The sequence below is a fragment of the Heloderma suspectum genome, chromosome 2, assembly GCF_057233095.1.
Source record: "Heloderma suspectum isolate Gila_16-S chromosome 2, 16-S_ref, whole genome shotgun sequence".
NCBI classification, from domain to species: Eukaryota; Metazoa; Chordata; class Lepidosauria; order Squamata; family Helodermatidae; genus Heloderma; species Heloderma suspectum.
In genome coordinates, this window is record NC_139459.1 from 400832364 (window position 1) to 400847362 (window position 14999).

The 14999-nt window shown below is 46.1% G+C and overlaps 1 protein-coding gene across 3 annotated transcripts; it reads right to left on the bottom strand.

Moving 5' to 3' along the window:
* Nucleotides 1–2846: 2846 nt before the first annotated feature.
* On the bottom strand, nucleotides 2847–14722 carry LOC146356634 (vomeronasal type-2 receptor 26-like). 3 transcript variants are annotated; one of them, XM_084832648.1, is made up of 4 exons: nucleotides 14589–14721; nucleotides 10451–10542; nucleotides 6375–6501; nucleotides 2847–3857 (listed from the first exon to the last, which is right to left on the bottom strand). In XM_084832648.1, exons 2-4 carry the CDS (start codon nucleotides 10475–10477, stop codon nucleotides 2959–2961), a joined length of 1053 nt encoding a protein of 350 aa, XP_084688774.1. In that variant the 5' UTR covers nucleotides 10478–10542; nucleotides 14589–14721; the 3' UTR covers nucleotides 2847–2958. The 3 variants fall into 3 exon arrangements, with proteins under 3 accessions (XP_084688774.1, XP_084688775.1, XP_084688773.1); XM_084832649.1 differs by having other exon boundaries at nucleotides 2861–3857; nucleotides 6375–6484; nucleotides 14589–14722; XM_084832647.1 differs by lacking the exons at nucleotides 10451–10542; nucleotides 14589–14721 and adding an exon at nucleotides 7092–7210 and having other exon boundaries at nucleotides 2861–3857.
* Between the last annotated feature and the right edge of the window lie 277 nt (nucleotides 14723–14999).

The window sequence follows — 14999 nt, forward strand, 5'->3', positions numbered from 1 at the left end:
CTGAGAACAGCACATTTTACCTGCACCTAGCACTCAACCTACTTGGCCAAACTGTTTGAAAATTGGCAGGTGGGATCCTCTCCGGGGGGGGGGGGTGAGAGTTCCTTGAATTTCATACAGTTCTGGGTGAGTGAAAAGTTATAGCTTTTTCCTTTGAGAGTTTCTGATGAAAAATCAAATTTCGCCTGCACCTAGGACAAAACCTACTGAGCCAAATTGTCTGAAATTTGAAAGGGGGATACCCCTCAATGGGCACTGAAAGTTTCCCACATTTCATGTATGTATCATGATAACTGAAAATGTTATGGCTGTTTGTGTTTTCCCGTGCAAGTCAGTGGAAAAATGCAAAACTAAAAATACAAATGAGTGATTTGGATATCCAAATCTCGCTTCGGATTAGAATCTGAGTCAAAGTGGATGGGATCGAATAAGTCCGAAGTGAAGCAGGGCCACATCGGAAGGTCCAAAGCGGCATCCAAAGCAAAGCTGGGGGGCTGTGCACAGCCCTAGTATATATTTTACATCATTCTGATTTTCCTTAAAAGGAAACTTTGCAAACAGATGAAACTTGATATGCAACAGATTTGTTCTGACCAGCCAAAAGCAGACAAATTAATTTTCCACAAAACCTGACATCTCAGAGCTAGGGGTGTCAGAGAATTTCGCCACAAATCTCAGGGAGGCTGAATGCCAGAAACAGTCTACCCCCCGCCACCCCCGGGACGGGACTTACCTTGGGCGAATCTTCCTGGCAGCGGTGGCTCTGGCGGCGGTTCGGCGGCGGTTTGGCGGTGGTTCAGCGGCAGCAGCGGCCGGTCTTCCGACCGGCTGCCGCCGTCGCCGTTTCCAGTAAAAAAAAATAAAAATACTGTGATAGGCTACATAAATGTTTACTGAGTTAAAACAAAAACAAAACACCACACGCCCATGGGCACCGCCATTTGCGTTCCTTATTTTGGCACATCTAGTCTACTTAAACATTTACATAGACTACGGCGAAAATAAGGGGAACGCAAATAGCGTAGCGTCTACGCTATTTGCATTCCCCTTATTTTCGCCGTAGTCTACGTAAATGTTTACGTAGACTAGACTTGCCAAAATAAGGAACGCAAATGGCGGCGCCCATGGGCGCCGCCATTTGCGTACGCGTGGTGTTTTGTTTTGTTTTCAACTCAGCCGTGACAGGCTACGTAAACATTTATGTAGCCTATCACGTTTTTTTTTTGTTTTTACTGGAAATGGCGATGGCAGCAGCAGGGGCAGTGGGGGGGGGAGGCGCTCCATCCCTCTCTCCAGAATCCTCGATGGGGGGAGGTGATCCGGTCCTCCCCCCCGGAATCTTGCCTGGCCGGCTCCACTCCACAGCGGCTCCGTGGAGCAGCCAGCCAGGGCTGTCTTCAGCCAGATTTCCAGCTGCGGACAGGCTGGTGCAGACGCAAATGGCGGCTGCCGTAGCAGCCGCCATTTGCGTCCAGCCAGGCTGCTGTGATAGGCTACGTAAGTATTTACGTAACCTATCATGGCTAACCCCCCTCCAAACCCCAGCATACACAAATGGCAGTGGCTACAGTGGCCGCCATTTGCGTTCCCTATTTTTCGCCATTCTAGCCTAAGTAAATATTTACATAGGCTATTACGGCGAAAAAAAGGGGAACGCAAATAGCGTAGTGGGCGCTATTTGCGTTCCTTTATTTTTCACCATTCTAGCCTATGTAAATATTTACGTAGGCTAGAAGTACGAAAAATAAAGAAACGCAAATAGCGCTCACTACGCTATTTGCATTCCCCCCCTTTTTTTTTGCCATAATAGCCTATGTAAATATTTACGTAGGCTAGAACGGCGAAAAATAGGGAACGCAAATGACGGCCGCCGTAGCCCCCGCCATTTGCATACGCTGGTTTTTTGGGGGGGCAGTTAAGCCATGATAGGCTACGTAAATACTTACATAGCCTATCACAGATGCAAGGATGGCAATGGCGGCTGCAGCAGCCTGGCTGCGGCCAGCCTGGAGACCAGCTGCTGGAGCTGCTGCTGCCGGAGCTGCCGCCGCCGCTGCCAGAGCTGCCGCCGCTGCCAAATCCACTGCATCTGCCTCAGGTAAGTGCCATCCTCGGGGGATTCCACGGGGGGTGGGGGGGCAGGATGCCATTCCGCCACGGATTCTGGGGGCTGGATTCTTTAGAATCTTTTCTTTAGAATCCGGCCTCACTGGAATCCGTGGCAGAATTCTCTGCCATCCCTATTCAAAAGCCCTGGATGTTGCTTGGGTTTCATCGTGGGCTGCATGAAGAGACAGCATGGCTCTTGTTATGTTCTTTTGTTCTTCACTGCTCCTTCCCTGGCTGATGGGCCAGCTTCCCCCCTCACTCTTCTGCACCCACCACAGTCCCAGGCCAGCATGCGAGTGTAGCACTTCTAAGTATCTTGCCCCATCTCTAAACCAATGCAAACCATCTGTCCACATTATCAGGAGACTGAAGGTTCTTCCAGACAGGTACCCCTAGAGCTTTTAAGATACTAACAGAATTGCAGTAGAGTTTCCACACTTCAGGAGGTATTGCACTTTTTCCATGTGTACATCCCATATATGTACCATCCACACTCGTGTGTAGGTAAGGGTAACATACAATTCACCTGAGCAGCCATGTTTTTGAAAACCCATTTTGCCAGTGATTGGTGTGTTTGAATTAATCAATTGTTTTTATTTGTAATATAGCTTTCATTGATTAAAGAGGGATCCCCCAATTTATGTAATGGCTTGAATAATATAATGTATCTTCTGGGTGCAGTTTTAGATACGAAATACAATTATTCAATGCCAAGAATGAGTAAAATAGCCAGAGATACAAGTTTGCCTGAAGAATAATTTTATATTTTCTGAAGTACTCATGTGGCGAGGCAGATGCTTGCTAAATAATAATCCTGCAGAAGAATTCCATAAGAATCAGATGCCGTCTTTATTTTTTTGTTGTTAGATGCTCCTTTGTATTCAGATCAGGCCTCAGTATAATAATGTAGCACTTGGGAAGAAAGATGCAGCCCAGTAACCCAGCACTGGAGGCCAAGATAGAGAAGACCTGCACGGCTACCATGTATTTCCCCTTTGTGCTCAGGTAGGTGGGGATAAAAGACACCCAAACGCTGCAGAAGACCAGCATGCTGAAGGTAATCAGCTTGGCTTCATTGAAGGCCCCAGGCAGCTTCCTGGCTAGGAAAGCCACCAGGAAGCAGGTAGAAGCCAGGAAGCCCATATAGCCAAGAATGGCATAAAATGTGGTAACAGACCCTTCATTGCATTGCAGGATGATCTTTCCAGGCTGGGAATATGTGTCAGAATCAGGGAATGGGGGAGTGATTGCCAACCAGATGGTACAGATGACAACTTGGACACTGGAACAGGAAATGACAATGGACTTGGTCAAACTCTTCCCCAACCATCTCCTCACCCTGTTCCCCGGTTTTGTGGCCAGGAAGGCCAGCACCACAGTGATTGTTTTGGCCAACAGAGAAGAGATGGCAACTGAGAAGATGATGCTGAAAGCTGTTTGTCGTAGAAGGCAGGTTGCTTTCCTTGGCTGGCCAACGAAGAGGAAAGAGGACAAGAAGGAAAGCAGGAGGGAGACGAGGAGAATGTAGGAGAGGTCCCGGTTGTTTGCTTTGACTACCGGAGTGTCAAGGTATTTTATGAAAATTCCTACCACAAAGCCTGTGATTAAAGACAAGAATAGGGCAAGGGAAGCCAGGATAATCCCCAAACTTTCTTCATAGGAAAGGAAGTCTATACCCTTTGGGATACATTCATCTCTGTCCTTGTTTGGATGCTGATCTTCTGGACACTTCATGCAATGGTCTGAATCTGCAAAGAACAACAGTAGCATCTACTTTATACATCTGTAGTAGTCTCTGTTCTTTTTCATTCCATCAAATATACTGTTGGTGGCAAAGGCCAATATCTAAGAGGAAGAAGGGCGAAGTGGAGATGTGAGGTGGAGGGGTTGGGAACTGACCATTTGTATTAAGGCAGTGAGGACATGTTCACTAAGGAATCTCTGCCAGGACCATGGGATAGGTTTGGGCTGGATGGACCAGGGAAGTGGATCAGTATAAGGCTGCTTGTATGTGTTGTTCAAATTTTAGTGAGGTGCATGTAAATTGAACCCACAAGAGAACAGGGCCAGAATATTGGTTATTAAATGTGAATTCTACACTTCCTCCAAGATGGTCTGGCTGGGTGGTGAACCTGTGGCTATCCCATATTATCCTGGCAGTCACTCTGTGAGATCGTTAGGGTGAGAAATATTGAATGGCCTAAACCCACCCAGTCCTAAACTCAGAACTCAGGTCTCCCCAATCCAAGACTACTTGGAGGGACTTCTTCATCCTGCTAATGAGTTCCTAGCGGCCTCGTGGGTCATGGAACAAACATTTGACTGCAGAATCAGGCATTCTTCATGAATTGTACCAACCTTAAACTGCATGATGGGTTTAAGATTGATTTTATTAAAGGAATGGAGAGCAAATCAAAGCAGAAGTGAGAATGTATTCTGTTTCTCATCTGAAGCTGGGGTTAAGTCTATAGAAGTGTTGTTGTTTTTTTAAAGAATCTCTTGAACCTCCATTGCTAGGGAAACTTACAGGGGCATTTCAAAAAAGTTTTTAAAAAGTGTACAATCCAATAAAATTATTTGTATAACTTGAGAGAGATGAAGTAATCCTTTAAAAAGTTAAATCATAGCAAACTAAACCTAAATTAAGTTATATTCTATTAGAAATCAAATACCCAGAATAAGTAATAAGTAAACATCTTTTTAAAAAGTAATCACTTGATTCAGAACATCGAAAAACAAAATAAATGAAATGGTCCTGTTGCTGTGCTTTTTTTCTTTTCTTTTGTTCTCATATAATGCATTAATATAGCCAGAATAATAAATTCCCTTCCCCTCCCCATCCATTCACTCACTGTAGGAATGATGAATGATTTCAATTTCTTTGCATATATGATTCTTGCTGTTCTCGGATATAGTTTAATGCACATGGTCACTTTATGAGTGGTGCAGTCAGGTCTATTTGCCCCCACTATTACCGTGTGTGAACAAGCCACACTTTGTGTTTTGTGTGTTGAAACAAAGGGCTTATCAAGTGACTGTATTCAACACAGAGGACTTGCATGTGATTTTTAGCTGCCCAAGGGGCATTCAGTCGGCTGGTGGTGCTGATCCCAGCCCATCCACTGTCCCCCTCACTTCAGTCCATCTTCCATCTTGCACCATGTTTAGAAATGTCCTTATAAATCCTTCAGAAAACATGTCTGGGGCCCAATCTACACAGCTGATTTAGCAGAGCGGCAGCACATCAGGGCCGTTCACCACAGATGATGCTGTTGCTAACCCACAGTGACCCCACAGCTTCCCTCTGGAAAAGGCACATTTTCCGAAAGTCCTTTAATGTGTCTTCTTTCCTTAAACACATCTCCAGCATGGTTCTGCTCCATGTGCCCTGCCCCCCCACACACACATTCAATCCTGAGCATGCCTATTTCTGTGACTTGACTGTGACCTGGTAGTGAGCTGGCCAAGGGCTGGGGCCATCCCCTCTTTTCCCTCCATTCTTCTTTTCCCCCATTTGAAGTACCACTGCTTTCCCATTCACAACATCTAGCCTCTTTTCCCCATTCAGAATAGTGCAGTAGCACTGTTTCATTCATTCACAATAGTGGAGTAGCTGCTTTCCACATTCACAGTATGTCGCCTGTTTCTCCCATTCATGAAGACACAGTAGTGCTGTTCCACAATAGCGCCATAGCTGCTTTCCCCATTCATAGTATGCAGTCTGTTGTTCCATGCATAAAAGTGCAGTAGTGCAGTTTCAAGCATTCACAGTAGCTCAGTAGCTCCTTCACACGTTCAGATTATGTCGCCTGTTTTTCCCATTCACAATAGCGCAGTATCTTTTAATCTTTCACAATATCCCAATGGTGGATGAGAGGGGAGAGGTGTGGGGAAAACTACAGGGGCTTAATTCAGCACCTCCAGTAAACCTCCCTGAGCAGGGGAGCCTGGACAGGGGTGGGGAACAATCCTCTCTCTTTCGCTGAGCAGCACCTAACCCCTAAGGGGTTGATGACATTCAGTTCTACTCCACCCACCCACCCAAGAAGTATGAAGGTTTCAAGTGCTGTCTGACCCAGGAAAGTGGGTTTTTAGGTAGTGTATACTCTGCTTTCCTTGCTTTCTGCACCCCAATGGACTACAGTGATTTCATGAAAATCCAGATATACCCAAAAAACACCTCTCATTCAGTTTCCATGTAGATTGCGCCTAGGTGAGTCTTTCCCTTCCTCCCACAAGTGGCACTTTTCTCTGGAGTCACCCACCTTCCTGAGTGGAGATGGTCCCTTCCTTGCAGGGAACACAGTCATAGCAGCAACCTGGCCTTCCTTCCTGAACCACCTTGACGAATCCAGGGCGACAGCTTTCCACACACCTGGAATGAGGCAGGGGCTAAACATAAAGATAGCAAGCATCAAGGGAAATTTATAGAAATTATGTATCTATAGAAAGGAGTCATCAAACTGGAAAGCAACCAAAAAGACCTTTAGCACCAGGTTTAACTTGAGACCAGCAAGCAATTAGAAAAACTTGCTACTGAAACAACTTCCTACTGGTCTCCTGTTTGTGCTCAGGGCCTCCACACTCATTCTTGTTTCCTCCCAGTTTTAATTCAATCCTCTTAGAGCAGGGACCTGTCTTCTTATACTAAGTAAAGTGCCTTGCACACTGAGGGCACTGCATAAATGAATACATAATTTATTCACACACCAAGTGTGTGTCTGAAGTAGGGATGTACGAAAGTTCCACTATGGATCTCGGTGGCAGAATGGCCCCCCGCACCTCCCGGGACAGGATTTACCTTAGGTGGTGTGGCGGTGGCGGCTGCGGCAGCCGGTCTTCCGACTGGCTGCTGCCGCTGCCTAGGGATGGGGGAGAATTTCTCCCCGAAACTTCGGGGGGCTGAGTGCCAACGCATTCGGCCCCCCAAAATCGGTGGTGAAATTCTCTGCCCCCCGCCCCCCCCCCGGGATGGGACTTACCTTTGACGAATGTCCCTCCCGGCGGCAGGTCATGGCAGCGGTTCGGTGGGTCTTCGTCAGGGGCGGGGGCAGCAGCCGGTCTTTCAACCGGCTGCCGCCGCCGCCATTACAAGGAAAGTAAAAACAAACAACAACCCGTGATAGGCTACGTAACGATTAACGTAGCCTATCACGGCTAGATCTCCAAAGTCAGCCGTGATAGGCTATGTTAATCGTTACATAGCCTATCACGGGGGCGTTTTTTTTAATTACTTTTTTTTTCGCGGCCAGGTAGACGGGGCGCTTCTACCCGGCCTGAATTTCGGCCTGGTGAGGCAGGGCACCTCCCCCCCTCACCTGAACTTCGGGGGGAGAACCGAAGCATCTCCCCCCCCACCACGAAGCAACATTCAAGAACAGGTAAGGGACTTTCGCCCATCCCTACCGCCGCCATTTCCAGGTAAAAAAAAAAAGTGATAGGCTACGTAAAGATTTATGTAGCCTATCACAGCTAGGTTTTTTTTTTTAAAAAAAAAACGCAATAGGCTACGTAAATGTTTACATAGCCTATCATGGCTGATTAAAAACAAAACAAAACACGAATACGCAAATGGCGGCGCCCATGGGCACCGCCATTTGCGTTCCTTATATTGGCACGTCTTAGTCTACGTAAACATTGACGTAGACTAAGACGGCGAAAATAAGGGGAACGCAAATAGCGTAGCATCTACACTGTTTGCGTTCCCCTTATTTTCACTGTCTTAGTCTACGTAAATGTTTACGTAGACTAAGACGTGCCAAAATAAGGAACGCAAATGGCGGTGCCCATGGGCGTCGCCATTTGCATATGCGCATTTTGTTTTGTTTTTATAATCAGCCGTGATAGGCTACGTAAACATTTACGTAGCCTATCACGGCTGACTGCAGGGACGCAAACGGCAGCGGCTACGGCCGTCGCCATTTGCATCCTTGCTAGCTAGTGGACAGATGTCCAGCTGCTGGCGGAGCCGGCCGGCGGCTCCGCAGAATCCCTGCGGAGCGGAGCTGGCCGGCCAGGATTCCGGGGGGGGGAGGAACGGAGCGCCTCCCCCCCTGGCCAGGATTCCGGGGGGAGGGACGGAACGCCTCCCCCCCAGCATCAGCATAATCCACAGAAAGGTAAGTACCTTTCATACATCCCTAGTCTGAAGGCAGTAGCCTTTTGACAGATAGCTGGGTAAGACAGCCCTGACAAGTTCTCTGTGTTGATTTTGCAAGAGTGCCGCTAGCTGGGAGCGACAGAGGTGGCCTCGGTGGAGCGACGGTCTGATCCATTCCAAGGCAGCTTCCTATCTTCATTTGAGAACTTTCTACTCTGGGTCCAGCCCCCAAAGCAGGCAGCATCACAGAGCAGAGCCACAATTCTCTGGGGTCCTGTCAGCGCTGCGTGCAGCTGGGTGATGCATAGAGTAAAAAGCTGTTAAACATCGTTGCTTTCTTGTGAAGGAAGTAGAAAAAGAATCTCTTGCATATCTTGTTGGCTTTGTTCCTACATTCCATGTGATATTGCATGTTTGTTGTTGTTTATTCATTCAGTTGCTTCCGACTCTTGGTGACTTCATGGACCAGCCCATGCCAGAGCTTCCTGTCAGCCGTCGCCACCCCCAGCTCCCCCAAGGTCGAGTCCATCACCTCCAGAATATCATCCTTCCATCTTGCCCTTGGTCAGCCCCTCTTCCTTTTGTCTTCCACTTTCCCTAGCAACATTTCATACCAAACCATATTATGCCAGAGCATGGATGGAGGGTTTTCCCTATACATTGAGCAGCTCCATCCTAGAAACACTAGTTGCATTGAAGGATGCATGGCATCCTCTCCTGGCATACTGCAGATCTCAAGTTCAGTCCTGAGTCCTGACACCCCAGGATCAAATCATGCCAGGTCTGCAAGGAGTGAGTGCTGTGCTCTGCATGAGAACAACCACTGTGAGTGCCATCCGTTGTTAGAAAGGCAGGGTGCAAATACAGTAAATAAAGTAGGGATGTCAGAGAATTCCGCCACGGATCTCGGTGAGGCCGAATGCCAGTACATTCGGCCCCCCGAACTCCATGGCAGAACGGCCTGCCACCCCCCCTGCCACGCCCGTGGATCCCCCCCTGGGACAAGACTCACCTGGGGTGGATCTTTTGGGTGGCAGCGGCTCCGGCGGCGGCGGCTCCGGCAGTGGCTCCAGCAGCGGCTTCGGAGGCGGTGGCAGCGGCCGGTCTTCCGACCGGCTGCCGTCACCGCCATTTCCAGGCTTGTGTGTAAAAAAAAAAAAGAGAGACGTGATAGGCTACGTAAAGATTTACGTAGCCTATCATGGCTAGGTTTAAAAAAAAAAGACAAAAAAGACGTGATAGGCTACGTAAATCTTTATGTAGCCTATCATGTTTGGGTGGGTTAAAAAAAAAAAAATTGCGTACGCAAATGGTGGCGGCTATGGCCGCCGCCATTTGCGTTCCTTCTTTTTACTGTCTTAATCTATGTAAATATTTACATAGACTACGACAGCAAAAATAAAGGGGAACGCAAATAGCGTAGCGGGCGCTATTTGCGTCCCCTTTTGATTTGCTGTTTTAGCCTACGTAAAGATTTACGTAGGCTAAAATGGTGAATCAAAAAGGGACTCAAACAGCGCCCACTACGCTATTTGCGTTCCCCTTTATTTTCGCTGTCATAGTGACATCACTCCATCCTGTAAACTGCCATTTTGTGTAGAAATGGCCACTCAGCTATTTATGGAAATCGCCATTTTCATAAAATGGTGGCCATAAATAGCTCCATTTACACAGAATTAGAGGTGCAAATGTATTATTTTTATTTGTATTTATAGTTTTATACATTACATTGTTATACTGCCCAATAGCTGAGGGTCTCTGGGCAGTTCACAATTAAAACCATAAAATACAATTCAAAAAAAAAATATAAATTTAAAAGTTTTTTTTTAAAAAAAAAAAACAGGTAAAACACACCAGCAGTTACAGCCCAGGGAGACATTATTATTGTTTTTTTTTTTATTTAGACCATTCACACCTGAAATTTTGCATAAATGGAGCTAGTTACCGCTGCCATTTTACGCAAATGATGATTTCCGTAAATAACTGAGCTGCCATTTTTACACAAAATGGCGGCTTCCAGACAAGCAGGGATCCACGCACTCTCCCGACTCGGCACACGCTGTGTCAGGCAAGAGCAGGGATCTGTGGACTGGCATCTGGGGGGCCGAGCCATCACTGAGCTCGAGCCCCAACCAGACTCTTGCGACATCCCTAGCTAACAGTCACATAGAACATGTTACAGTTATTAGAACTTAGCAGATGGTCAGTACAATGACACAAAACAGATGGTTTCCCACCAACCTTGTTGAGCTGTTTGGGCAGCACCATAGCATCCTGGTCAATGGTGAACTTGAGGCCTGTGGATCCCTGTCTTTCTATACTCCCAAATTTCTCTGTAATGACAGACAGATTGGGAAGCACTACCCAGTACATGATGTCAAAGTCTGCTGCCAGGTCTCCATTCTCATCCAAGTACATTCCGTCCATGATGGAAGTATTGTAAAACTGTGGGTTTCTCAGGAAAGGGTCAAGCTAGAAGGGCAGAGGAAACACTAGCATTTCGTGAGCAGCAAACCACACTCAGCATCTCAGTTCTACCCATTTCATGCTTGAATCATGACTCAGGACTGATTCCAGGCTGTGTGTCTTCTTCACATTCACAAGGAATCTGGTTTCATTCCTGAACCTCTCTTCGGTCTGCTTTAACAGCTTGAGAAGCTGAAGTTAAACTTGCATTTTCTATTCTATTAGAGATCTCTGTTCACATCCTTTGTATCCTATGGAGAAAATTGTGCAAACTGGGGCTGGTCTTACCCTCAAGCAAAGTCCAACTGGGCATTTTCTGGGGTATCTTTTGGGCAACATTGGAAGACAGCAAATTGTCAGTAATGCAGTTTGGGGTTCAATCCAAACATGTCTGCTCAGAAATAGAAATAAATGTGATAAATATATAAATAAGCTCCATTGAATTCAATGCAATTATTCTGAAGTAAGTTACTATACACACTGAACTGGGAATACGTTCCACTGAATTTAATGGGATACCTGAGTATCCCATTAAATATCATACCTGAATGATGCATAGGTTTGCACTGTAAATATTGTAATTTTAACTATATCTTTGGGAGACATACGAATTTCTTACCTCAGGCATCACCAAATTGTACTTGTTGATCTTAAAAATATGCTCCAAGGACATTACCTGCTGTTATCTGCTCTATATCAAACAGATACAAGAACCACTGCTACACAGAGTGAAAAAAAGGTGATTTCAGTACACAAGACTGGTGAAAAGTGGCAGTTGATGCAGTATCAAAAGACACTCAGGAATTAATCAGCAAAGGAGATCGTTACCTTGTCGTGGTGCTGGAGCTTGAGCACCTCAATGACGTCATGAGCTAAACCATGAAGGGACACCCAAGACGGGAAGGTCATGGCAGAGAGGTCAGACTAAATACGATCCCTGGGGAAGGAAACGGCAACCCACCCCAGTATTCTTGCCATGAAAACTCAATGGATCAGTACAACCAGAGATATGTCAGTATACCATTGGAAGATGAGACTCCCAGGTCGGAAGATGGTCAAAATGCTACTGGGGAGGAACAGAGGATAAGTTCAACTAGCCCCAGATGTGATGATGCAGCTAGCTCCAAGCCGAAAGGATGGCTAGCAGCCGACGGTGCTGGTGGTGAACGACGAATCCGATGTTCTAAAGATCAACACACCATAGGAACCTGGAATGTAAGATCTATGAGCCAGGGCAAATTGGATGTGGTTACTGGAGAGATGTCAAGATTAAAGATAGACATTTTGGGTGTCAGTGAACTGAAATGGACTGGAATGGGCCACTTCACATCAAATGACCACCAGATCTACTACTGTGGACAAGAGGAACACAGAAGAAATGGAGTAGCCCTCATAATTAATAATAAAGTGGCTAAAGCAGTGCTTGGATACAATCCAAAAAATGACAGAATGATCTCAATTCGAATTCAGGGTAAGCCATTTAACATCACAGTGATCCAAATATACGCCCCAGCCACAGATGCTGAAGAAGCAGAAGTAGATCGGTTCTATGAGGATCTGCAGCACCTACTGGATAGTACGCCAAACAAAGATGTGATTTTCATTACAGGAGACTGGAATGCTAAGGTGGGTAGTCAAACGACACCTGGAATTACAGGCAAGCATGGTCTGGGAGAACAAAATGAAGCAGGACATAGGCTGATAGAATTTTGCCAACACAGCTCACTGTGCATAACAAACACTTTCTTCCAACAACCTAAGAGACGACTTTATACATGGACTTCACCAGACGGTCGACACCGAAATCAGATTGACTACATCCTTTGTAGCTAAAGGTGGCGGACATCTATGCAGTCGGTGAAAACAAGACCTGGAGCTGACTGTAGTTCAGATCACGAACTTCTTATTGCACAATTTAGAATCAGACTAAGGAGAATAGGGAAGACCCACAGATCAGTTAGATATGAGCTCACAAATATTCCTCATGAATATGCAGTGGAGGTGAAGAATAGATTTAAGGGACTAGATTTAGTAGATAGGGTTCCAGAAGAACTATGGACAGAAGTTCGCAACATTGTTCAGGAGGCGGCAACAAAAAACGTCCCAAAGAAAAAGAAAATCAAGAAGGCACGATGGCTGTCTGCTGAGACACTGGAAACAGCCCAAGAAAGAAGGAAAGCAAAAGGCAACAGTGATAGGGAGAGATATGCCCAATTAAATGCAAAATTCCAGAGGTTAGCCAGAAGAGATAAGGAATTATTTTTAAACAAGCAATGTGCAGAAGCGGAAGAAGATAATAGAATAGGAAGGACAAGAGACCTCTTCCAGACAATTAGAAACATCAGAGGTAAATTCCAGGCAAAAATGGGTATGATCAAAAATAAAGATGGCAAGGACCTAACAGAAGCAGAAGAGATCAAGAAAAGGTGGCAAAAATATACAGAAGATCTGTATAGGAAGGATAATAATATCGGGGATAGATATGATGGTGTGGTTAGTGAGCTAGAGCCAGACATCCTGAAGAGTGAAGTTGAATGGGCCTTAAGAAGCATTGCTAATAACAAGGCAGCAGGAGATGACGATATCCCAGCTGAACTGTTTAAAATGTTGCAAGATGATGCTGTCAAGGTGATGCATGCAATATGCCAGCAAATTTGGAAAACACAAGAATGGCCAACAGATTGGAGAAGATCAACTTATATCCCCATACCAAAAAAGGGAAGCACCAAAGAATGTTCAAACTATCGAACGGTGGCACTTATTTCACATGCCAGTAAGGTAATGCTCAAGATCTTGCAAGGTAGACTCCAGCAATTCATGGAACGAGAATTGCCAGATGTACAAGCTGGGTTTCGAAAAGGCAGAGGAACTAGAGACCAAATTGCCAATATCCGCTGGAGAATGGAGAAAGCCAGGGAGTTTCAGAAAAAAACATCTATTTCTGTTTTATGGACTATTCTAAAGCCATTGACTGTGTGGATCATCACAAATTGTGGCAAGTTCTTGGTGGGATGGGGATACCAAGTCATCTTGTCTGCCTCCTGAGGAATCTGTATAACGACCAAGTAGCAACGGTAAGAACAGAACACGGAACAACGGAGTGGTTTAAGATTGGGAAAGGAGTATAGCAGGGTTGTATACTCTCACCCTACCTATTCAGCCTGTATGCAGAACACATCATGCGATGTGCTGGGCTTGATGAAGCCAAGGCTGGAGTTAAAATCACTGGAAGAAACATTAACAATCTCAGGTATGCAGATGATACCACTTTGATGGCTGAAAGTGAGGAGGAGCTGAGGAACCTCATGATGAAGGTGAAAGAAGAAAGTGCAAAAGCTAGGTTGCAGTTAAACCTCAAAAAAACCAAGATTATGGCAACCAGCTTGATTGATAACTGGCAAAACAAGGGAGAAAACGTGGAGGCAGTGACAGACTTTGTCTTTCTAGGTGCAAAGATTACTGCAGATGCTGACTGCAGCCAGGAAATTAGAAGACGTTTACTTCTTGGGAGGAGAGCAATGACAAATCTTGATAAAATAGTGAAGAACAGAGACATCACACTGACAACAAAGGTCCGCATAGTGAAAGCAATGGTATTCCCCCTAGTAACCTATGGCTGCAAGAGCTTGACCATAAGGAAAGCTGAGCGAAAGAAAATAGATGCTTTTGAACTGTGGTGCTGGAGGAAAATTCTGAGAGTGCCTTGGACTGCAAGAAGATCAAACCAGTCCATACTCCAGGAAATAAAGCCAGACTGCTCACTTGAGGGGATGATACTAAAGTAGGGTTGGCGGAGAATTTCTCCCCGAAACTTCGGAGGGCCGAGCGCCAACGTGTTCAGCCCCCCGAACAAGTTTCGGGGAGAAATCCTCCGCCCCCCCTTCCCCCGCCCCCCCCCCGGGACGGGACTTACCTTCACCGAATGTCCCTCCCGGTGGCTGTTCTGGCCGGCGGTTCGGCAGGTGTTCGAGCGAGGCAGGAGCGGCAGCCAGTCTTTTGACCGGCTGCCGCCACCGCCATTGCAATCAAAGAAAAAAAAAATGCCCCCTGATAGGCTACGTGACGATTAATGTAGCCTTTCACGGCTAGATTTGCAAAGTCAGCCGTGATAGGCTACGTGAATCATCACGTAGCCTATCACGGGTGACTTTAAAAGAAAAAAAAAAGTGTGTACGGATAATGGCGGCCCCCATAGGGAGCCGCCATTCCCCTTCCTTATTTGGTCGCTGTAGTCTACGTAAAGATTCACGTAGACTACGGCGAAAATAAGGGCAACGCTATTTGCGTTGCCCTTATTTTCGCCGTAGTCTACGTAAACATTTAC

Excerpts from the sequence above, each read along its gene's own strand:
- LOC146356634 (XM_084832647.1), bottom strand. The coding sequence starts at position 7,124 with ATGACCTGCCGCCGGGAGGGACATTCGTCAAAG. Across the intron at positions 6,502-7,091 it reads GGGAGGGACATTCGTCAAAG|CCCCTGCCTCATTCCAGGTG; the intron begins GTAAGTCCCATC and ends CTTTATGTTTAG. Across the intron at positions 3,858-6,374 it reads GACCATCTCCACTCAGGAAG|ATTCAGACCATTGCATGAAG; the intron begins GTGGGTGACTCC and ends TGTTCTTTGCAG.